The 24,616-nt window shown below is 46.9% G+C and overlaps 1 protein-coding gene across 1 annotated transcript in view; it reads left to right on the top strand.

Moving 5' to 3' along the window:
- The window catches only part of srgap3 (SLIT-ROBO Rho GTPase activating protein 3), a 76,192-nt gene that overhangs the window by 4,442 nt on the left and 47,134 nt on the right, over positions 1 to 24,616 (top strand). The window contains 1 exon segment of the mRNA XM_048254940.1: positions 17,967 to 18,162. Within this exon segment, the coding sequence (XP_048110897.1) occupies positions 17,967 to 18,162 (196 nt within the window).

The following is a 24,616-nucleotide window of genomic DNA, read 5'->3' as shown; positions in this document are numbered from 1 at the left end:
ATTAATTTTTCTGAATAGTCCCAAAAATCAGGAAAGTTAGGTATTAGGAAAGAAGAGGAATGTAATTTTTTCACCTGTGTTTCCACCTGCTCCTGAGATACATGCATGTGGATTCACTAAAGTCTTGGGCCAGATGGCGCATTCTGGCTCTACATGATAGCGAAAGAATGTGAAAGATGTACCAGTACTGGCTGGCTGTAGCAGTGTCCTGTGATTCATGACCTGCGCTGTGTGTGTGTGTGTGTGTGTGTACGTGTGTGGCCAGCATGTGGGAAGCCGAGTGGCCGTCTGAGTGCCCGCTGTTTCCCAGGGTTACAGTACTGTGAACAAGGGGCTCTTCTCTTTCTCCATACATGTTATGCTTGTTCTGTATTTGCACATTGCATGTGAAAGAGACACAAATCTGCAAGCCAAGTGTGTCATGTGGCCGCTTGGCTTGTGTGTGTGTGTGTGTGTGTGTGTGTGAGAGTTTTTAGACCTGTGAATAAAAATGTTTGGAGACCTCTACTTGTCTCCCAGCTCTGTTTGTTTTTAAGTGGAAAGTGTTCTGGGGAAAAAAGGTTGAAAGAGGGAGAGCGAGAGAAATGAAAGGAGATCTTGGCAGCTGCCCTGCAGGTTTGGTCTGTCTGTGTGTTTTATGGTTATTTCTAACCATGTTTTACTGTTGCTCAGCCCTGCTAGCAAAATGTATTTGATATACCAGATTTATGTTTACATATTTTTTTTGATTTTGGATACCAATGTGTTTTCAACTTTAAGATGATGAATTGTAAATAGCAGAGCACAACGTGGAATTATTTCGAAAAGCAGCACCGATTATTGATTTATTATCAGGGGTGTTTAGTTTGGCGTTACAACAGTCTTCTGAAGAGTTCCATTTTATCCTGAGAACTTTGCTCACATAAAAGGCCTACACCACTCTACTGGTTTGACTGGGGCAGCATTACACCACTCTACTGGTTTGACTGGGACAGAATTACATTCTGAAGACTTCAAGGCATTGTGGAGAGACTGTGTGTGAATGTGTCCCATATTTTTATTTTTAATCTTGTAAAAATGTTGTAGCTAGAACAGAATACTGCCTCCATCATATTGTGTTTCTGGTTAGTGTTTCAGAGAGTTGGAGAAAGAGCGGAAAGATGGATTGAGAGAGTGAGAGGCCCTGGTTGCCTTTGCTATGGTCCTCTGCACGTATGTCTAAGCTTCTTGGCTGAGTGCACCATTTGCATCTCAATGGAGACCCTCCATACAGACGAGAGCCGGAACTTGCAGTTAGAAAAAAAAAAAAAGAGCGACAGCTTTTGAATTGGACCCTGTTAGGCCCTCCAACCCCCTCCCCACAATCCCCATATGGGGACAAGCAGGCTACCAGAGCAGAAAGCTTTACAGTGAAGAGTTCCTGTCTGTCCCCTTCTCCAGAAGCATGTTTGACATGACTTGATTGAGGACTGGAATGACCTCTTGAATAATGTGAAAGAAATGTGGAGCTGCTTGGTCTTTTTTTGGCTGTTGTCACATCTGAGATTAAAGTCTTGATGTTGAGCAGCTCTGGCTGGGTGTCTTCCATGTTATCACAGCTCTGGTTGGGTGTGGTGAGGATGGAGTTCTGTATAGAGAGATTAGCGTTTTAGCCAATACTATTACTTTAGGTGGAAAAGGACTAGGAGCTAACAAATCCTTGAGATCACAAGATATTAGTAACTGTTACAATACGAATTATGTGCATTTGTATGGTGACTGATTTCACTAGTTGCATTAGTGTATGCATAATATAAGTTGTAAGTGTGCTAGATTCCCCTGTTTCCATTAACTCCGTCTACTAGTGGGGAGACCTGAGGTCAAACTACCCCGTCTTCTGACAAGGCTAATTGACCCACACATTGACTTAATGCAGAGCACAAGTGTCATCATTGTTTAATGTGTTGGTATATTATAGAACGATCTGATATGTGATATGCAATCATGGCACAGCCCTAACGCACACACACACACACACACACACACACACACACACCCCCACACACACACACACACACACACACACCCACACACACACACACACACACACACACACACACACACATACAATGGCAAGCTCATGCACACAATTCTAATCTTATACCCGTGTTCATCCATTTAAGCTCAGAGCCAAGTGCCTGTGCCTCTTTTCTAGATTGGCTCGATCCAAAAATCGGGCTCTAGCGCGCTTGCAGCCGCCCGCTGCACGGCGCGCTTCCCCTCCGTCTCCTAATCCGTCTAAACCGCTCCGCTGTTCTGCTGCCTGGCCATATGGTGGGGCTCACATGGCTCGCTTGTCTTTTGAAAGCTTGTTTTTTTTTATTAGATTTGTCTGTTAGTTATCTCCGGGCGGCTGGCCTCTCCTTGGCCCGCTCCACCCCTACCCCCACCCCAGTGAGAGGCCAGGGGAGAGAGAGAGAGAGAGAGAGAGAGAGAGAGAGGGAGCGGGAGAGAACAGGTTGCCTGTCCTGGGCTGTTGGCTGCCTTCCCTGGCAACCGCTGCAGCTTTAAATCTGACCCTTTGTGATTAGTGGGGGGTTCAGTACGAGCCCCTCTCATCCCCTCTATGGCTTTATGTCTGTATGATGACTGTGAAGCTTTAACAAGCAGGGGGCAAGGCCGGTTGAAAAAAAAAATGTCTGAAAGTAAAGACTGCTTGTTTCATCTGAATCGATGGCACGTTGCAGCTTTGATGCTGTAGTTTAGCTCTGCAGCTATTTCTTTGGGCCATTTAGCAGTAAACTTTTAATTTCAGGGATTTAATCTCAAGCTAATGGTTCTCATTTCTCTCTCTCTCTCTCTCTCTCTGTTTCTCTGTCTCTCTCTCTCTTTCTCTCTCTCTTTCCATCAGTGATAATGTGATAAAAGGTGATCCATGACTGTGTCTCAAATCGCGTACTTCTGCACTTACAATACCTAATTTGAGTGCACGAGGGTGTTCACACTGACAATTCCAACGACACGAAGGGCGCTGCAAGTTCCCGGATGGTGCACTCATAACGGTCAAAAAGCTGAGTGTGCAACGCTGGACACTTTTCGCCCTTAACGGACGCCATCTTGGCCAAATAGCAGAAGGGGAGGGAGCGTTTTCAAACTCGTGGAAATCGCGGTTGACAAAGCTGAAGCAGCAGCAGTGGAAAACCGACTTTACGGAGGTACAAGCAAGTTATAACATAAACGGTTCATGTTTTGACACAGTATGACCATGTCACTGTTGAGGACGCCAATAAAGTTATATTTAAATGTTGCGTTCGTCATTTCCGTGAAGTGCACGGAGTTAGTGTTTGATATGAGGCAATACTATTCTGTTAAAATTTGCGCACTCCGCCAGTAAGCACACAGTACACAGTGCACATAGTATACTACACAAAAGTGTACTCACGTAAGTACACCAATTGAGACAGACTCCATGTAAAGTTTCAGGGTGTGTCGGCCCAGTGCTCCGTCAGACCGTGTTAGGCAGTCCCTTGTGTGGCCGTGTGCTTGTCTGTGCTCGAATGGGGAATGCTGCTGGTGCGTCTGTGCGGTCGCAGGCCCGTGTGAATGGAGCTGCCTGCCTGCATGTGTGTGTAATTATTATTGAGGCGGTCGGTGTGGCCGCAAGATCTGCGTGGTGTGACTGCAACACCACCCCCCACGTCACCTCAGGCACTCACCACCACTGCACCTCACACCCCCTCCATCACCACCATTTCCTTTCCTAAACCGGTTTCCGTCTAGCTGAGTAACATGTAAGGTCATAACTCTTCCTGTAATCTTCTGCAGCATGTGTGTCTTCACACATTAAGGCCTCATCTCCCCACCGCACTGGTGTGGCACAGCACAGGTGTGTGTGTGTGTGTGTGTGTGTCGGTGCAAGGGCCTGTGGTTGTCAGCACATTTACAGCCTGTTAACTTCCTACAGGGTCACCCTCAGAGTGCAACAGATGTGACCGGGTCCGGAAGAGGGGTGAGATTAGCATCTCAGCACCTGAAATGTCCCTCCCTGTGTAGTCGCACGATCACAAGCGATGCAGGCTGTCACTGCAGAGAGAAAAAGAATCTTATCTTTATGAAGGATTTAGTCATGACTGGAGAAGCGTCCGTCATGAATGTATGTGTGAGTCTTTTACTCCAGTGACAGCCTTCATACCAACACCAATCCAGTGGTGTGTCAGCTTGGCAGCTGTCAAGAATGTCGTGTAAGTCACTTCACTGTCAAGGCTGAGTCGGGTACCAATGAGGATTCATAAGTCAAATACTGAACATTGCAAGTCACTAAAGAGAGTACTAGTCCACTGATGTGTGTGTCTGGAAAAAGATAATACTGGTACATTTCTGAAAAGAGATTTGATCAACATGAATTCCCTATATCATAGACGCCTCATGTGGACATTTCACCAATAGGCTACCTCTCAGCAAGACCATGGGATGTTTAGAGCCAACTATGACTGTGAAATCTCAGTAGGCTATTAAGAGTTTGCCCGTTAATGTCTATTCTTTTTATGGCTTCATTTAGTAATCAGAAAGAGGATGAATCCCACAGGACTGCAGTCTGTTCTGCATTTTCCCAGATCTCGGCTGTTTCAGCAAGACTCGACGAGACTGTGATTTATGAAACCCCAAAAGCAGGCGACATCTCTGAGAGGGTGTTGGCACTGCCAATTTGAAAGCTATTCAATAGCAGCCTGGAGCTGCTGCCAAACAGCCAAGCGGTACAGGCCAGCAGTCAGACACATTGAGGGGCCTGCAGCCCGGAGCCCAGAAGACCAATTTGGCCCTGATGCCCACAAAATTGATAATTGAATGTTCTGAGCCCCTTGTGCCCGGTCCCTTTTCCAAAGGAGAGTGTGCTAACTTAGCCTACTTGTGCTTTTACTCCTCACTTGAGTGTTGGCATGGAAACACAGATAGATGCACGCATATGCATTTGTGCTTCAAATCTGTCAGAATTGATATTCTGAAGATGTATGTTACCATGGTAGGAGCATAACATCATCTTTAACCAGGAAATGGAAGGCAAATACAAAAGCATAAACGCCACAACACTAGCTACAGTAGGCATAGATACACAACTGTGTTGAGCATGTGAAATGCACAGGGCAGACCCACTGCGGATAAGCTAGTTTTGTGCACACCTGTGTTCCATTCAGGTGGACCCAGGCATGTGTTACATTTTTGTTTGCAAGGGAGTCAGCTATAGCAGTGTGGCTAGCGCAGTGTTAGAGAGAGAGGTTTTTCGGCTCTAAAGGCATTGACTGCTTTTGCAGGGGGTGCAAAAGATCCATAACATTGGACAAAAAGTTCCAATTCATCGAAAACTGTCACAAATGTTCCTGACACAATGTAGCAGAGCTCTCTGGGAGAAAGAAAAACTATTGTCCCGGTTGGAGGGCCGGGGGCTGGATGATGCTGTGCTTTTTATACAACATTCGCTGCCTTGCCAGAGAGTTTCCATGGCTAGCACAGCAGGGCCGCTAGCAGTATCCATGATGATTTAAGGCCAGAGTCACTGAAATGCCCAGGAGCAGGCTGAGTTATGACAGCGTCAGGCTAACTGGGCATGAAGAATGGCCAGACAGCACAGCAGACACACACCTCCCTATGGCAGAGGAATGTCAGGGGGACAAAACGTTTGGAGGGTTGACCAATACTAACTTCTCAATCCTTAGGGTTGACCAATGCTAACTTCTCATTCCCCAGGCTCATTATTGTTGCATGAAAGCAAACAGTAGCTGTTGTTGAAAATAACAATTAGCCATCACTGGAATTTCTCGAGGAAGAATTGGGTTAAGACAGTCCGAATTACTTTCTTGTTGTCTCACAGCTGTTGCTACAGAAACAGACATGAGAATCTGTTTGTGGCATAAGCTTGGGTTTGGATATTAGGCAGTTGCTTGTGGCCCCTGGGGTTGCTTTTGGCCTGGGTTGCCTGGGTTAAGTAAACAAGAGGGAAAATGAAAGCAAGAATTAGCCAGATGAGCTAAGCCATCTGCTTTTGTTCGGAGTCAAGTCTCTTTGATGTTGATAATAACACTCAGACTATGAGGAAGAGCCTCTATTTTTAACGCTGTGTACAGTGGAATGTGTGAGTCAGGCTAGCCTGTGCAAAGACCGGTTTTATTAATTGGCTGGCTTTTGAAGTAAAACTCTGCCACCGAGTGAGGGAGTAATCGAGGCACAGCCTCTCGTTGCTCTCCATTGTTCTGCTAGGCTTCCGCAGCCAAGCACTGCTGCACTGCAGTGTTCAGGGCTAACCGCTAAATGCTCTCCACCCCCCTGCAGCTCACGCACACCTTGTTAGCCAGTGCCCCCTCATGTCATGAGAACCACCTGACGCTCCCTCTCCAGTGTCCAGGCGGCCCCTCTGCTGCGTGACCATAGTGGTCCAAAGCTTCCAGTAAGAGCCAGGGCCCCTCTCCCTCGATACACTGTGCTGTCTTCGCTCCAGGCTTAGCAGCCATTCTTGGCTGGAGGGAATTCTTGTGAATAATTGATGATGCTATTAAGGATTATTTTCCATAACAAGTAGGGGGAATGACAAACCTTTTCTCGAGAGGGGGAGCTTGGTTCCTGTTAGAGTTTTTGACGAGGGAGGCTATGATGGGGGAATTCTGGCTTTTTCTGTTCTTTTTTTTCTTGGCTCGGTCGCAAAGTGTTACTCCTTGTATCATTTTGCCTTTTGTCTTCCTGTGTCCCACAGTGCATTTGCTTCAAAGCGGGAGTGTCTTTGGTGCATGTGTGCTGGTGGAGGGATCTCTCTCTTTCCAAGCGATGAGAGGCTTTTGGCTCAAACAGCTCAGGGAGCAGACGGACAGGGAGGATTCTGGGAAGAAAAGTCAGGGCCCACGCTTTTGAAAACCAGCCACTCTCTCACTGACAGGACTGCTTTCTCTAATCAATATCCATCAACATTTGAACCATATCAACATAGTAGAATAGGGCATTTCATGCCCTGACATTACATTTGTTTTTTGCCCAGGCGCATCATGCCATTTGCAGGGTAATTCTAGATAGATGATAGGGTATGATAAGCATATTTAAATGATTCCATCTCGTCCTTTCTCCATTTTGAGGAGGATTACCAGGGGTGGGTGTAAAATGCAGGTTTAAATGATCATAGCTGCGATAGAAAACAGTCTGAAGTAGGCTACTCTACTGGCATGCCGCGATGCTCAGGTTTGCTGGGAGAAGAGCAGAAACCTGTGTTTTATTTATAGCTCCTGTGCCGATGTTTATTTCATATCAGCAGCTCCATAGAAAAAAATACAAAGAAAAAAAAAACTAGATCAAGTCCTGTTATGACAGAGTGAGTGTGATGATGGTGATGCATCCTGCTCCACTGTGCCACATAGCCTGAAACAAAAGTGTGTGTCTGCATCTGTGTTACAGTGTTACTGAGTGTGTGTGTGTGTGAGCGAGCGAGAGTGTGTGCATATACAAATGGTGGGAGGGCTGTGTGTGTGTGCATGTCATGTCACCGTGCATGAGCGTGGATGGCTCTTCCCATCCCCCCCCCCTGCTCTCCTCAGCATGTCTCAGTGGATCACCTCCTCAGAGAGAGAGAGAGAGCCCTGCGCTGCAGTCAGTGGCGGGTTGCCGGGGCGACGCCGTGCAGTCAGGCTAATTCCTGCGCTCGCCATCCCCTCATCTTCCCAGCACTCTGCTCCTCTCCGCGCAGGCTCCTGGGTTTCAGCCGCGTGATTGACGGCTGGCCCCCCAATTGGGTGTGTCTCCAGAGCCGGGGCCTTGGGTTGCTCAGAGCAACGGGCTCATGTAACACACTGATGACAGTCTGGCAAGATGGGAGGGGGAGAAAAATCAATGCTCTGGCTATCATTGCTCTTCCTGAGCAGACAGAGACTTGGGGTAAACAACAACACAAAGCTGGCCAGTCCCCTCAGAGCAATCAGACCAAACCCTTTGTATTTTTCTCTGGCCTTCTGTACAGAAGCGCTATACAAATGCACATCCCATATAGGGTAATTCTACTGAAATGAAAGGAACAGGCAGAGCTGGGGGTTGACAACAGTAGGGAATGTCATGCTCTCGCCAGCCTGCTGGCCAGTACAATGAAAGTTTCCATTTCACCAGAGGCTCCATTGACTTAATTAGCTTTCGAGATTCTGGCATAGACTGGGTTACAGAGGAATGAATGGTGATTGTTGTTTTTTTTTTTTTCCGGGACAAAGCGTGTCAGTTTTGCAAACAGGGCTTTGTTAACAAGGATGGGCTCTCAGATCGGCCAAGAAAGAACAGAAAACTTCGGACTGGTTGTCGTAGCGTGCGCCATCAGTCACATTTCCGACAGCTGTTGAACACGAGCTGTAGCTTGTCATCTCAACTGAAAATAAAAACTGCGATTTGCACTGCTGTTTTTCATCCATGCCCTTCGTTTGATATCTGTAGCAAGGAGGGAAACAGGTGGTAAACGTGATCAGAGCACTCGTCAGCCAGCCAAGAACACCGCAGGCCTCTCTTCATGTCAGTTCACTCCAAAACACTAGCAATTCACCTTTGAGGATTTTCAGCTTTTTATGCTTTTAGTACGAAGCACCATATCATGTTTGATTTATGTATTTCTCTTGAGTTAGTCTTTAAATTCATAAGGAGCATTACTGAGGTGTTGTTTGCTGTTGTGATGTGAATGTGCGTGTCTTGTGTGTCTTAACATCTGAGAAATATGAGTCAGCTTTGTGGCGTCCCGACAGATCATTACATGAAATTGAGGAACACAAAAGTGGAGCTAGTCATCCTGAAAATGGAGTCTATAGTGAACAAATCAGCAGCTGATGGCATTATATACCTGTGGGGAGACAGAGAGGGAGAGAAATGGAGAAAGAGAGAGAGAGAGAGGGAGGGAGAGAGAGAAATGGAGATGATGATGCAGAAAGGGGATAATGTATCTTGCGAAAAAAAGATCTAAAAAGCTGACCATGGTGTGCTGTGCAATAAACACAATCAATACTGGAGCCAGTGCCATGTGCCTCGGTCAGCTTTATCCTCCAGAATCAAACTCCCAAGTAGCCATCAAGTGCCTGCCATCACTTCTAGGCGTAACTTCAGAGGCTGGCCTGCTCCTTGTAAAAGTGCCCACTCTGGCCGATCATTTGACCCAAGCTGCTCTGACGCACACTAACCAGCAGAGTGCCATCAGGGTCTAATGGGTCCACCACACTCTAAGAGTGCTGCACCAGAGTACCAAGCCCCAAGTCCAAATGTTGACGCTGGGTTGTGGATTAGGTGGTTAGTATTTGGCTGGGAGGCAGGAGCTTTAGTCTCCCCGCTGAGGCAAGCAGAGGTGTGCGTGTGTGTTATCGCATGCTGGTAATGGAGGCCTGGAGGTACGGCCACCAAACGGCCTAATTCCTCCTGATGCTGTTTATTTTACTCTCATTGCCCCCAGACATTTGAAGTAAAAATTTGGGGGAAAAGATTTAATGAGCCGGGAGCCTTTCCAGACCATGCTACTTAAGACGGCTGTTCATTCATCTGCATTTTCATTGCCTTTTCCTCTGAAGACGAGTCTCCCCTTCGTTTCATAGTGTGTAACTGGCAGAGAATCAGGCACTTGGCCCACGTACTAAATCTGATTTACATTCATTCATGAGACGCCTTCCTGCATCTTGATTCAAGGTTCCTATGCAATTTTAAAGAAAGAAAAAATTCCCTCATGATGCTACATCACGTGAGCCTTGAGGAAGAGCATTACCCGCTCGGGCTGTTCGTCGTTCTGCACACAGCCATGCTGTTAAAGGCTTCGCTGGTCTCTGAAATGATTATACACTTCAGGTCAAATGGGCCGTGTTTACTGTCACTCATCAGCGCCTGAAATGGCTTCCGTAATGAGACGTCCCTCTGACCGCCAGTGGGGACACTGGCAGCTGGACCAGAGGCCGTGTCGCGGTGAGCCGCCCGCCGCTGACCTTCTCCCTCATCTGCGTGGCACACGGCAGAAGCGCTAGCAGGAGGACGAGCGCCAGGCAGACGTCTCCAACGTCACAGGAGATCACAGAGAGATGAGGTGGGGAAGAGGAGCGCACTTGTGCTGACCTCTGCTTTTTCCCCTTTCTATTTTCCGCCCCTTTATTTTCCGCTGGCTGCTGCTCTGTTGTAGTCTCAGCATATCCATTTATATGCCCAGTAGTCCTGGCCAAGTCAGGGAGATGCTTAGGTGGAGGTATGAACGGATAACCAGCTTTAATTAGACACTTGTGACCTTTGTTTTGATGTATCAAGGCCACAAAGGGGATACTCTGACCTGTTGGTTGACCAGTGGTCCTCTCGTTAGACACGAGTCCCATTCAGGCGACGTGCATCAAACTGTGTGGAGGGCTTGATGTTAGTGCCACAGCCTGTGCTTGAAGTGGCATTTCTCAGAAGATGTCCTTGCTTTCAGCTTTCGATTAGCTCCATCACTTTGTCTTTATCTCCTCTCTCCCCCTCTCTCGGTCTGTCTATCTCTTCTCTCTTCTTGCTTCTTCTCTCTCGGTCTGTCTATCTCTTCTCTCTTCTCTGCTTTAGAGATTTGCCGCATCCTGCTTCATACTCCGGTAGCGAAGTGCAGCTAGTGGAAGGTTAACTCATTCTGTTTCAAGTTAATTGCCTGCAGGAGTCCTTGTGGAAGCTTGAGATGTGCTGCTCCTGCAGGTACTTGGCCAGTCAGGGAGGTCGAGGATGGGCTCGTTATCAGCGTTTCATCTTTTAACATGATTAGGCAGATTTCCATCTCATAACGATGGCCTGCTTTGCCAGCATCTCGAGAGTTGAAGCCGTGAATATCACTTTCCAGCGTGACGTCACAAATTGAAAAGGCTGGGGAAATGGGCTTTTCTGTGTAATAGAATAATGTAGCATAATGCATTCACATTCATTCAGAGTGGGAAATGGATACCATATGAAAGAGAGACGGCTCCTGTCTTTCAGCTCTTGTCTCCAATTCTGTTTTTCTGCGGAGAAAAGGATGGATGGTCTCGTGAATTCGCCTCTGTTCTGGAGGCCATCTTGTGTAGTCAATTATATGCACGCGCTGAATATAGACACGGCTCACCCGCTCAAACAATGCTCTCCCTTGTACTGTACTGTGACGTTCTCCAGCTGTGGACGTCCTCCTAGCGCAAGGGGAACCACAGAGGAGGGTAAAAACCATCTCTGATTAAGTGAGATTTATGGCTCAGAGGCCTGGACAAGTTCAGTGTCGGGACCTGGGCTGTGCTTGGGAGCCTCTTTTTCAAGCCCCCGTTCACGCTAGTGCATGGCTGCTTTTGCTGCCCAAATCACCACGACACTCAGCAGCTGCATTAATATCCCCTTGGGCTGTGTCAAAGGTCCGAGCTCTCCCTACATCCTGGCATTGTTCTCAGAGGTCCTCTGCCATTTTGGGTGGGGAACAGTCCAACAGACGGCAGTAGTGGAGTTCTGTGGAAGGTAAATAATTGTGTTGAGCAGGTGTTCAGACCCATAAGGGCAAGAGGGCACTAGCAATGATGTATCCTCTCAAGGTCACATGAAAGAGTCTCCTCTTATCTCTGGCTCACAGTCTGCCAAGTGACTGGGAACAAAAGCATTTAGGCTCTGATGGGTTGAGATAGCATTTAGCACCATGTCGCAGAGTAGAGAACATTCTGCTCACTAATAGGTACGCACTAATTCTTGCCAACCACATCATAATATTCTGATTTGCAATTAGTGACTGTATAATGACTGTGTATAGTCGTAAATTCTACAGGCAGATAATAATGAATTAGAGTTTGTGGTATTGACTGCAACAGCTCAAAGACAATGTGTGAGAACATGTGATGGCCTTTCCAGTTTGGTATGTTTTCCTTCCTTATTCACTGCTGTCGGAAGTGTATGTTATCTTAACGATTTCTTCAGCGCTTCTGTCGATGAGGAGAAATGGCATTTGATAAATGTCACCTGCCATCAATTACTCTCATTTCAGACCCTTCTCCTTTAGCATTTCCTGTGGAACAAAAAAATGGAATTCAAAGACCCTTTTGTCCCAAAGGTGCCAATTGGTAAAGTACACATTGTCTTGCCACATATCTAACATCTATGCAGGAAGTTGTCTCAGCAAGAATATGGGAGGTAAAAGAGTCCATTACCATCTCACTGTTTCCTGGTAACAGTGGGTGCACATGCCCTGCTGATGGCCCTGCTTCCCTATGACATTGGAAAGTGGAAAGTATGCTGCATGTCTTACAGTGTAACACACACACACACATACATGCACGCATTCACACATGCATACATGTGTACACACACAGTTACTCTTACAAACATTTAATTCATTAAGTGCATCACAGAGAAACCTGCGCTGTATCCCCAGCTAGACGTTTTACGAATAAGCAAGTGTGCTTGTTGATTGATGCACAGCCATAAAGCTCCAGCTGCCTGTGAGCAGATGCATGGCGAGGCCTGGACCAGGAGGCTCTCAGTGCTGCCGCAGGGCTCTCCCATCCCTCCCTCCCCCATCCATCCCTCCCTCCCCCATCCATCCCTCCCTCCCTCCCCCATCCATCCCTCCCTCCCTCCCCCATCCATCCATCCATCCACTCTCCTCATATGTCTTTCTGCTTTCCTGATACAAGACTTCATGAACAAGGGATAGTTATTTATTTAAGGATTTTGGACGCTAATACGCCCAATAAAACGTTGCCGATGAATCTGGACTAAACGATGGATCATCATGCATGAGCGGCTCTGTTTGTTTACCTACCTATAATTGGTTGAGTTGAAGTGTTCAGTTGAAGCAGTAAAGATAGTGGTATGATCGGCACATGGTCTACTGTGTCTTTCCCACTAGTTTGGGAGGTTATTATTTTTAGTCATTACATGAACTCTCAACTACTTTTCCTCCATTTCCTTCCTCTTCCTTTCCCTCTGTAGCCTTTTGCTCTGCTCACCCCCCCCCTCTTCCTCCTCCTTTCTGGAGTGCTGTTTTTGACATGTGACGCGTGTCGCTGGTGCTGTTGGACATTGGTGGAGGGGCCGTGCTGCACACGCAGTGTGCCCGGATCCCACAGGGAGAGTCTTTATCCTGGTCGCCCAGACTCCCCTACCCCCAGCCCCTCTTTGTGTCCTGGAGCCAGGCTTCTCTCTCTCTCTCTCTCTCTCTCTCTCTCTCTCTCTCCTCTCTGCCTGCCTGCCTGTCTGCAGAGGCTGCTGTCGTGTGAGCAGGGGGCCTGCCCACTAAAGGGGGAGTCAAACAGTGGACGACATACTGGAGTGCAGAGGCGTGCTGTATGCACGTAATTGCTATACTCAAGCGTTTGTGGGGTGGGGGGGGTGATTTTTTTTTTTTTTTTTTTTTTTTTTTGGGGGGTGGGGGGCAACATACCCTTTAATTTAGCATTTAGTCTCATGGTGTACGTGTAATTAGCACAGCTCTTGTTTATTTTCGGCTGTGCTATTACGGCACACCCTGCTGCTGTCCCCAACCCCTTGTGGTGGTCGTGAGCCCCTCGCAGTCGCTAGCCCCCTGCATGAGAATGTGGCCAGTAAAGGAGGAAGCGCTCACGCCTTTGTGTGATCAAAGCCCCAAAGCCCTCATGCATGGCAGCCGGTGACGAGCAGTTATGCGCGTAGTGTTGTGTTGTGGTGAGCAAAATGGATTTGCTTTGCCCCTTCTCCTTGCTTGGTCTCCTGTTCATTATTGAACAGCTTGTCAAAAAGTCCATTAAAGATGCCGTTTGGAAAGAGCATCAGCGCTCCAGTATTTCTCTAAAATCTCATTCTTGTTAGTCAGACCGCTCTCATGTGGTATTGAGAGTGGCTCAGCATTGTCAGTGAGCTGGCGGCCAGGGCACTCTGCAATCTTGTCCTCTGTGAGCCGAGTGGCTGCGGGCACAGACTTCAAATGAAGTACTGAAGAGAAGCCTTGAATGGAATTCGGAGTGGGCTTGCTTCTGAATAATTCTGAGGTTGCTCACGCTCGTGCTCTCTGTGAGACGGAGACACACTTTTTCATGGTGCGTGACCTATTTTTTCCCCCCTCAAACCCGCTTGTCAAAAGCTGCTGCTGCTGCTTCTCGATGAGGAATCTTTCCTTTTTTTACGAGAGTAACTGACAACAAGCAAAGCAAAACAAACAAAAAAACAGTTCAGCCTGCCATTCATGCAAAACAGTGTCAGTTTTTTTTTCTGGGGCGTTCCTCCTGGCAATCTCTGTTTTTTCACCCAGAGCATGCTGGGAAGGAGAGCAGGGGACAGAGTCGAGATTGAGAGAGAAAAGAAAGGCGCGAGAAATAGAAAAGGAGGAATGAGAACCAGCCGCGGCCGGCCTGGGAACCGAGGCTTAGCTGTCTTTGGGGCCAGTGTTGAGTGCTCCAGAGTAGGGGATCACCAGGCCGTGCCGATGGCCTGCTTTTTTTCTCTTCTTGAATATGTGAGGTATCTTTGCACTGCCCGCATGGGTCTCAGCCACATGGGCCTTCCTGCCAAAAGAGAGAAAGAGAAAAGAGAGAGAGAGGCCCTTGTTTCTGAAGTGAAGGGCTGGGATCGGTGGTTAACCAGAGATTGTAGTGCACTGAATCAGGGCAACGGGCAGTCAGAGCAACATCAGGGAATGGAAAAAGTGTCTCCCTGCATAACATCACAGGGTTTCGTTCCTCCAGCCCAAATATCTGGCTCATTCTTCCTCCCTCTGCTCTCTCGGAGAGTCTGTATTTATCCATGGGCCGTGGTGGGTTGACCAATATACACACTAAAGAGCATGTCAACACACAATGTGACCCCCTGCACTGTTAGAAGGCTGACTGATTTATCAAACTCTTTGGGAGACCAGAAGAGGTCTTTTTCTTTCATTTTTGTTGATTTTGGTTCCTTTATTTTTTTTCAATAGGTTTTGTTAATTAGAAGATGAAACACTGAATTGGAAAATCTTAAAATGCGTTTTAGGTGTTAAGACTAGCTAAGACTTTGCCATGTTTTGCACCCCATTGGCATGTAATCTGCTAGACAGCGAGATGCCCCCTGCTGTAATGAGCCCAGCTGTTGAGTCTCTGCTGATCCTGATAAGTAGCTGGAGGTGAGAGAGAGAGAGAGAGAGAGAGAGAGAGAGAGAGAGAGAGAGAGAGAGAGAGAGAGAGAGAGAGAGAGAGAGAGAGAGAGAGAGAGGTCTCAGAGGAGAGGAACGACACACTTTACAATCCCGCTCAGCACGCCTCTTCACGTCGGCTGTCATCTCGTCTCGCTGGGATTTCACCTGCACGCTTCCACTACATCTAACCTCGGCTAAGAGTACTTGAGCAGAAAATAAAGGAATGTGCTCTCCTGTTGGCACCTTTGATGTGGCATTAAAGGGCCTTTGATACCTCTTGTGAAAAAGTCAGAGTGCCAACTTATTAAATATACAGTCTATACTAGCAGCTTGAGTTCTTTTCCCCTGCTTGTTATCCCCCCCACTTTATTGTCAGATAGGGGCACTGTGCATTAGGTTGTGACAGATTGTCCTTTTTTTTAAATGTGGTTTGTGAATACAGGCCTGTTTTTAAGAGGGCACTTTCAGCTGAAACTGGGCCATGGAGGTGTTTCTTTGTAAAATAGGCCATTCTTTGTTTCCAGACCTGTGTGTATGTGTGTACACACACACACACACACACTTAGAGCGCACAAAGCAGGAAGACTCCAGTTCCCACCTAAGTGGACACACATTTGGATCCAATAAGTGTAGTGTGTCTGTAACATTAGGCTGGTCCATGTCTCTGGGCTCCCCAGGCCATGCAGCCCATCAGCAGGGGAGGGGACACGGGAGGCCTCAATGGCATTGGCAGCAGCCATTACAATTATGAAACCCAAACCAGTATCCTGGAAATATCCTTATCCTCATCGTAATTTATCCCTGAAATCATGCAATGTGTTTTGGGGCCTTCAGTATGGAATAGACTTTAAGTTCCTACTGATTTCGTCTTAAGCAGCTAATTACCCTTAATTATCCCTTAATGATTAACCCCAGACGTATATGTAGTTTAGGGCCATATTTAGACTATTATTGTTTTCAGTAATTAAAATGTGGGTAATCCAGGGGTCAGGGTTAATTAAGTGGAAAATCAGTGGTTTGGTCTGAAAACATGCACAAATCGGCTTAATTCATACCTGTCAACATTCCCGTTTTTCCCGGGTTCTCCCATATTTCAAGGTCATCTCCCGGCACCCTCCCGTTTTGTTATTTTTCCCGGAAAACTCTCGTAATTTGCATGGCCATCAAACTTCATTTTAAAATCATTGATCCATGCATTTTTTCTATTAGTCTGACATCTCCCAGGCTGCCAGATTGTGTATGAAATACACCCTACACATACACGATAACTTAGTTTCAATTTCAACCGTTTTGTCATAGGCTAAAACCTGGCAACCCAAATAAGGAAGCGGGTGCCGACTGCGCAGCCTGAGTCTCGTCGTAAGCAAGCGGGCTGGTTGAGTGATCTACTCCAGAACTAGCTGTTGTGAAATTGTTGGGAATTTAATTGATTAACACATCACATAAACTGTTATTGAGTGTTGTTGATGCACTGAACTTGTGTCTTCGGAACCAAATCTGACAGCATAGTTTTGAGTTTTGGAAGTAGGCAGCTGGTGGATACATAACTGGCATGCGTAAGGTAATGGTAAGGTAATTCCTCCCTCTAAATAGAGTGACCGTACATGTGTAAAAAAATGAAGGGGTTTGTTTTTTAGTTGCTGTAGCCAGCAGTAGCAGGTGAAGCTTTGGTTCACTTTGCTTGTCTTCACTGTTTCCAGTGGCGGCAGTGGGAGGGGATCCACAGGGTGCTCAGTCCAGTTCAGTCCAGCCTAGCTTTCTGCCATCCTCAAACAGCACAACGCTCTATGGTGAGAGTAGCCTGCAGGTAGAGGAACACAAAAAAAGTGACCCTAGTCAGCAAGCTGAATAGAAATGCATCGTAGAACAAGTAAAAAGACAGGTTGAGGCACAGAGCAAATAGCCCGTTTTCTGCTATATATATGGTATGTAGCATTGGCAGCTTTGTCATATTTTCAGCCGTGCTGAGCTTGGAAACCTGTGACATCTCACATTTCTCACTTATTAGCCGTGCAGGTGAGAATGCCAGGGAGCTTTCTGAGGCTGTGAAAAAGAGTGCCCCAGTTTGGAAGTGCAGCAAATCCACACGTGTTAATGAGATTTCCCTGCTTTGATAAGATGAAATCATGATAATGGACCCATAGCATATCTCATTTGGCTATTAAGCAAGAAAAGTAATTGCCTCATAATGGACTCACATTTTACGTCTTTGTCTTGGTTGTTATCGGCCCTAATCCGCTCTTGCTGTGGGGAAAGGTAGGCTCTGCTGGATGTGTGCTTATCATAAGGGGAGTGCTTACAGGAACAGATGTCCTCTACTTCTAGTCCTTTCTCTGGGGAACGTGGATGGGCAAAGTATCATTTCCTCTGATCCTGAGAATCAATATGGCTGTTTCACAGAGGGACCAGACAGATCTGCAGTCTGCTCTGCTGCCTCTTAAAGGCTGTTGTGTTCTGCTTGCTTTGCTAGACTGAGCATGTTGTATACTCATATGTGGCCAATGCCTCAGTCCAGCCCTGAGAGAATGGGAGTATGTTTGGATGGTTCACGAGACTCTGTGTGTTTGTTTGCTCCTGTTGAGTTGTCTTGCACATACTAACTAACCAGTAGAAGATCTCACATCAGTCAGTGAGTTGGATGCCCTATTAAGGTTATGTACACAGGTGTGTTGTAGTGTTATATTCTGTTTTTTTAGGGTTACTCTTTTGTTTCTTGAAACATTTTTTGGATGAATGAGTCCTCGAGATGCAAGTTGGTTTGCTGTAATTGTTGTTTTGACATGTCTTCTTATGCAACTGTCTCAAAGCTCTGTGGCACCTGCGTTTACCTGGCTCACCCACACGCTCTCTCTCTCTCTCTCTCTCTCTCTCTCTCTCTCTCTCTCTCTCTCTCTCCTCTCTCTCCTGTTGTGTTTGCAATGTGCAGAGATCCGGAACCAGCTGGTGGAGCAGTTCAAGTGTCTGGAGCAGCAGTCGGACGCGCGTATCCAGCTGCTGCAGGACCTTCAGGAGTTCTTCCGCCGCAAGGCCGAGATCCAGCTGGAGTACTCGCGCAGCCTGGAGAAGCTCGCCGAGCGTTTCTCCTCCAAGATCCGCAGCTCCCGTGAGCACCAGCAGTTCAAGTGAGCCCCATTCGTCTGCATGCAACACACGCCTCTCTTTTCAACACGCGTTGAAACAGTTGGGATCTGTTTTCAGCCAAAGCAGCCAGCGAGTGAGGCTGAGTTCAATTAAAAGACACAGCTGCCGAAGGGGCATATGGGAGTCAATGATTTGAATACCACAAGACATCTAATAATTAATTATAAATCATTTTTATGAGATCGCTTTTGGAAGTAAAAAAGTCAACTGCCTCCCATAAGCGCTAAAGTTAGTGATAATAATTCAGCATGCTACAAACCACAATTAAACAAAAAGTAGTCAATCAACGAGAAGATTTGTGAAGTAAAAGGCATCATTACTGTGGATCCCATCGTTGCAAAATTGAGTGTCCATCTCGGGGGCCAAAGTAAGTATTATGTGTATATATAAAGTATAAGTAAGTATATATACTCTTTTGATCCTGTGAGGGAAATTTGGTCTCTGCATTTATCCCAATCTGTGAATTAGTGAAACACACACAGGACACAGTGTACACACAGTGAGGTGAAGCGCACACTAATCCCGGCGCAGTGAGCTGCCTGCAACAACAGCGGCACTCGGGGAGCAGTGAGGGGTTAGGTGCCTTGCTCAAGGGCACTTCAGCCGTGCCTACTGGTCAGGGTTCGAACCGGCAACCCTCCGGTTACAGGTCCGAAGTGCTAACCAGTAGGCCACGGCTGCCCCGTGTGGATTAGTGATACGGAGCAGCAGCAGGCAGCACGGCGTGAAGGTGTTTGTGGATAGTTGAGCTGAGTTTGCAGTCAAGTGTGTGGGTGGTGGATATGTGCCTGTAGGTGTGTGTCTGTGTATTTATGTATGAGTGTCTGTGTGTGTGTGTGTGTGTTTGTATGTGAGCCATCTTGCTCATGTTAGTGTGCATAACAGCCAAACAGTTTTTGTGTGGGAGTGGAACTGGGCTGTGCATGTTTACAGATTCTCGCTTAATGCTGTGTGCTTTTAATGAGTAATTATTTGTGTGGCTGTGAAATTCTGTGTTTTTTTCTCTCTGAGGTTGCGTTGCTGGGAATATGCACATATGGATGTGGTCATGCATCGGCCTGCACAGTCATACAAGTGCTCAAGCTTGTGCTTTAGAACGCCATACGTCTTCTTATGGCGTTCTAAAAAAAAAAAAAAAAGTGATGTATTTCCACCCAGCAGAGTTATAGCAAACAGTCATTCTTCATTTGCAGCACATGTAAGTGATTAATCGAGTCTGTTTTGCGTGTTGTGCACTACAAAACAAAACAACCAACTAGTCAATACAGCTCAATACAGTGGTGCCTCCTTGCTAACACTGCAGTTTGGCCAAAGACCAGTGGAAGACCGGTTGAGGTCCAGTGGAGTATGGGCAGGTGGCTATCGGGAGCGGGAGCACTACCACTGGGCCGGCCAGAGATAAATGAGCCACGGACAATGCCATGCTGCATCAATGGCCACGGCCGGCCAGCTCACTGCGTTCTCAGCAGTAGTAGCAGCTGCGGCCTCTTCCCAAACTGCAGCACTGCAGCCCTGTGCTTCTGAAGATGGATTATGCTAATGTAGCCTTGTATGCTAACGGCTACATTACACACAATCATACACTCACTCAAAATATTGTCTGCATGGCAATTCAATGGGCCTGCCACTTCACAAAACACAGTGGCTTAGTGTACTATAATGGTATAGTAGTTTTAATGAAAAGGTCGCATAGCTGATCACAGAGTTTAGTGTGCTGGTCAAGGCTGACTGCAGCATGTTGGAGGAGTGAAGTTGGAACAAAGAGGCAGGAGTCCATCGGTCAGTGAGGCTGAGGAGCCCAGCGGAGCGGAGAGTGACTGTGGCAGCCAGTGTGCTCTGCTTACCGAGGCCCAGCAGCGCAAGCGAGCAGCGGGATTGGCTGGGGTAATTAAGGCCAGCTGTTGGAGTGGAGACGGTCTGCTTGGCTGCAGCAGCCCCCTGGGTGTGCTCCGGCCCGTAACCATGCCGACAAGCTGGAGCTTTTGCTGTTGCATGTCCTTTGTTTAGCTCTCTCTCTCTTTCTCTCTCTCTCTCTCTCTCTTCTTTCTCTTTCTTTCTCTCTCTTTCTCTCTCTCTCTCTTTCTTTCTCTCTTTCTTTCCCCCTCTCTCTCTCACACTCTGACTCTCACTCTGTATCCATTTCTGTTGTTTTTTCTCAAGTGTCTCTTTCTTTTAAAATGTCTGCCCTTCTCTTCTCATCTCTTTTATATGGGTTCTTTGTTCATTTTGACATTCTCTCTCTCTCTCTCTCTCTCTCTCTCTCTCTCTCTCTCTCTCTCTCTCTCTCTCTCTCTCTCTCTGTCTCTCTCTGAGTCTCACTTGCGTGTCTGCATCTTTTCTCTGGATGTCTCCTTTACTCTTCTCTGAAATGTGTGTTTGGGATGTGTTGCCTCTTCATCCTCTTAAGGAGAAGAACACTTACTTATCTGCGGACACGCCTGGACCCTGGCCTCTTGACCCCTGAGAAACGACGTCTGTATCTGGACAGTGTCTTTCCCGGACCCCTAAACCCTCGTATAAATATCAGCGTTGAGCCGTGCGCCTGTCATCTGAAGCTGAGCTGAGCCAAGCTGCATATTGAGAGAGCAGACATTTTGTGAGCTCTGAAGTCTCAGTTAGCGGTCTACCACAATGGCTATCGGCATTCTGATAGCAATGAGGTGTGACACTTTGATTATGAGCAGGTCCCCATCTATGAGGAACTGAGCTGACATCCTTTAAACACCATTAAGAACCACCCAATGAGACAGTATAAATATCTGCCCACTTATGTGTAACAGAACGTCCAGTTAAAGACTTGGGGCCTATAAATAAAGTCTTTAGCCACTTCGACGGCAGTTTTCTCTCTGTTGCCATCAGATTTTAAACTAAATATTTAAGTCCTACAGTTTTAATTTGAATATGCCTTACTGTAAACCCAATTCATAAGCATGTTTGGACCATATGGTGCACACTGTTCTGGGTCATGGTCTTGCTGGACAGAATTCCTACATCTCAAGATGAACACAACTACAACTCCCATAATGCCTTTAGGCTGAGGGCCAGACTCTGTCCTTTGTAGTATTGCACTCTGTGCACAGACTGAGGAGGCCCTGTGTTTCAGAGTCAAGCTTTAAATTATAGTTGAAAATGAATTTCATTATTGTATATTAGTATGCTAACAAGTCCATACAAAATTCCATCGTCAGACCACACTGCTACACCTTAGCTGGCTTAGCACCTTACTTATGGAGCCATATGAAAAGCAGAGCCACGAGTATTTGAAAGGATTGTGTGCAATTCCCTTAGAATTGTAACCTGCTGCAGTGAGATATGAGAGAGTGTGTGTGTGTGTGAGTTTGTTTGTGTGAGAATGAATGTGTTTTCTAGGGGGCAGTGGGTCATTTAAGCTTCCTCACTATCTCAGCGAAGCAGACTCTTCCAGCTTGTCTATACAGCAGGAGTACACACACACACACACACACACACACACATACACGCACACATACATGCACACACACACACTCTTCTTTTGGTGTTCTTATCGATATTCATTTGCCAGACATCTCATCTGTCCATTGTCCCTGCAAAGCATAATCTGGCCGGCAGGGAATGCTTCACAAGCTTGGTGATGGAACACGACACATACACACACACACACACTAACACACACACACACACACACACACATATATAAGTTGCTGCATTCATATAAATGTTTTCCTTGTGTTAGCACATAAATTATTTATTGCAAATTATTATTATTGCACAATTAGTGGTTATAGTAATTGGTACTAATACACACTGCAAGCTATGTCTTTTGCAACATACAAATGTTGTAAGGATGCAACATACCTATGTTGTAAGGGCAGCAGGCAGCCTTCTTGACATGTGCTCTGCGTGTGCTGCAGTTCTTTTTGAAGGATTACAAATGCAGATATTATTGATGTGAACATCAAATACCAGCGGCCTTGGAGGTTATGGTTTTGTTTTGTCTGAGAGCAGGATTGTGCTAAAACGAATCAGCCTATTTTCATGAAGCTTGGATAGGTGGAGCATTGGCCAAGGAAGAACCATTCTATTTTGGAGTGGATCAGTTTCACTTTCTTTAACTAGTGGAGCACTGATAATCACAGACATCTGCCAGGGCCGATGTGCCCAATGTGCCCCATCTCACAATGTTAATCATAACTTTATGCATATGGACATGGACTTTCTCCTAATTCCCAACAGAACTCTAAACATCGTATGCGAGTTACATTACATTACATTTAGCAGACACTTCTTGACCAAAGTGACTTACATATGTCAGCTATATTACAAGGGATCACATTGTCCCCGGAACAACTTGGGGTTAAGTGCCTCGCTCAAGGGGACAACGGTAGAAGCCGGGAATTGAACCGTCAACTTTCAGGCTACTGCACGTTAGCCCAGCTCCTTAACCACTACACTACCACCGCCCTGAAGCAATGTTGAAGCAATGTTGTAGTGTACAGGCCTAATAACTGTGCATTCTGTCCTGCACAAGGTAAACATGTGCACAAGGCTGTGAGATATGCTTTCCATTACATGGCACACTCCAGGCTCCATTCTATGTTGTTTTTTTCCCCAAATATCAAAGAGATGGTCCTGGCAGTGCTGAAAGAAACTCAAGCGAGGGCACTTGATGAAATGCAGTCTTGCTACTTCCCTCCTCTCTCTCTCTCTCTATTAAAGGAAAGATGATCCTCCCACCTGAAGGTTCCTCCGCTCCTCATCCCTCAGGCCTGGCTGCTGCGGTCTGCAGCCTCGCGGTCTCAGCCCAGTCCCTGCAGAGACACTCCTGGACCAAGCCCTCTCTGTCACAACCAGCTTTTTCAGCTTATACACACACACACACACACACACACACACACACGCGCGCGTCTACCTCCCAACATGCTTCGTTCATAATCCAACTGACTGAGGTCAGTACCACCACTATCACCATCTCACTGCTACCAAACCACCCAGCCTATGGTGTGATTTTGTGGTGCTTGTGTGTGTGTCTCAGGCAGTGCCAAGCCCTCCTCTCCTCTCCTCCCCACCACACTCTTGGTCTGGCCCAGCAGGTCTGCAGCTGGTTGCGATCAAATGTTGGCAGCAGTAGACCTCTGAAATAAAAAGGGGGTCTGCTGAAAGATGTGCAAATGACTGCTCCAGTGCGAGAGCATTGAGTCTGCCGCTTGAAAGCCAGGAAATGCATTTGAACTGCTCAAGCTGGCGGTGTACGCTTGGGTCTCTACCCCACACACACACACACACACACACTGCCTGCGTCTTTGATATTCCCTTTGATTCAGTCCCCTTCAGATAAGCCGGTGCCAACTACCACTGAGTGGATTAAAGTTTTTTTTATTTATTTTTTTTTTTAAGTAAAGCAGCATCTTTGCTAATGTAGACTTTTCATTTAAGAAGCTGTCGGAAGCCTCTGTGTGATTGCAAGGTTTTGTTGCATATTTATGTATTTGATTTTCTGCAATTGCACCAGCCATGTTAAGTTATTGCCAGTCCTAGCATTTGTGGCCAAGGTGCAGCAGACCTACATTCACCCTGTTGTACACATAGCCCGGGTGCGTGTAGCTCTGAAAACCTCTCAATATGGATTCATTCAGCCTTGTAGGAAAAAGGATTAGGTGTCTTTTGAATCCACAAAACCGCACACATGTACACACACACACACACACACACACACACTCTTCTACATGTATTCCCCCTCACTCACATACGTTCAGAAGCCCAGTGCTGTTTCTTCTCTGTGGAGCCCTTTAAAGTGGCACAGAGGAGCAAAGAGTGCTGGAGAGGCTAGATCAGAAGGACTGCATTTCTGACCAATGAGGAAAGAGGAGAGTGATCCTCCCCTCCTCAACCCTCAACCCCCCCAAGCCAGGCCACCAGGGACGTGCAGAGCAACAGAGCGAGCCTCCTCCTGCTCCATCCTAATGATGGCCAAGTGAGTGAGGGCGGCGGTCCTCCACTCCTGTGAAAACTGATCCTCCTCCCCAGGGACTCGCTCAGATTCACCTGCAGCAGCACTCTGCTGAAGGCCAGAGAGAAAGCTCCAGCCATGGGGCGTCCATGCAGACCTGCCATGTCTCATGACCAGTCTCTCTCTCACACTCACACTCACACTCTCTCTCTCTCTCTCTCTCATGCACTCACATTAAGCAGTGCACAGACTTCATATAGGCCGAGTCCAGAGATGCCTTTCAAGAAGGCGTGGGCCTATCAGAAGTCTCCGCTCATATATTGTTCAAAGGAAACTCAACCCTTTGCAGTTGCCACTAATGAGGACAGTGGCTAAAAATATAGAGCTCACGTTCTTTTTATATCCTGTTTTTTTTGAGGATTTGAATACGTTCATCTTCGGGAAGACCGGAGCCTTTTGCCCCCCCTCCACGGCTCATCATTGGAAGCTTGGATCGCTCTGTGTTGTGT

The sequence above is a fragment of the Alosa alosa genome, chromosome 10 (assembly GCF_017589495.1).
Source record: "Alosa alosa isolate M-15738 ecotype Scorff River chromosome 10, AALO_Geno_1.1, whole genome shotgun sequence".
NCBI classification, from domain to species: domain Eukaryota; kingdom Metazoa; phylum Chordata; class Actinopteri; order Clupeiformes; family Clupeidae; genus Alosa; species Alosa alosa.
The sequence above is the reverse complement of the archived record's forward strand: the minus strand, read 5'-3'. Positions and strand labels throughout refer to the sequence as shown.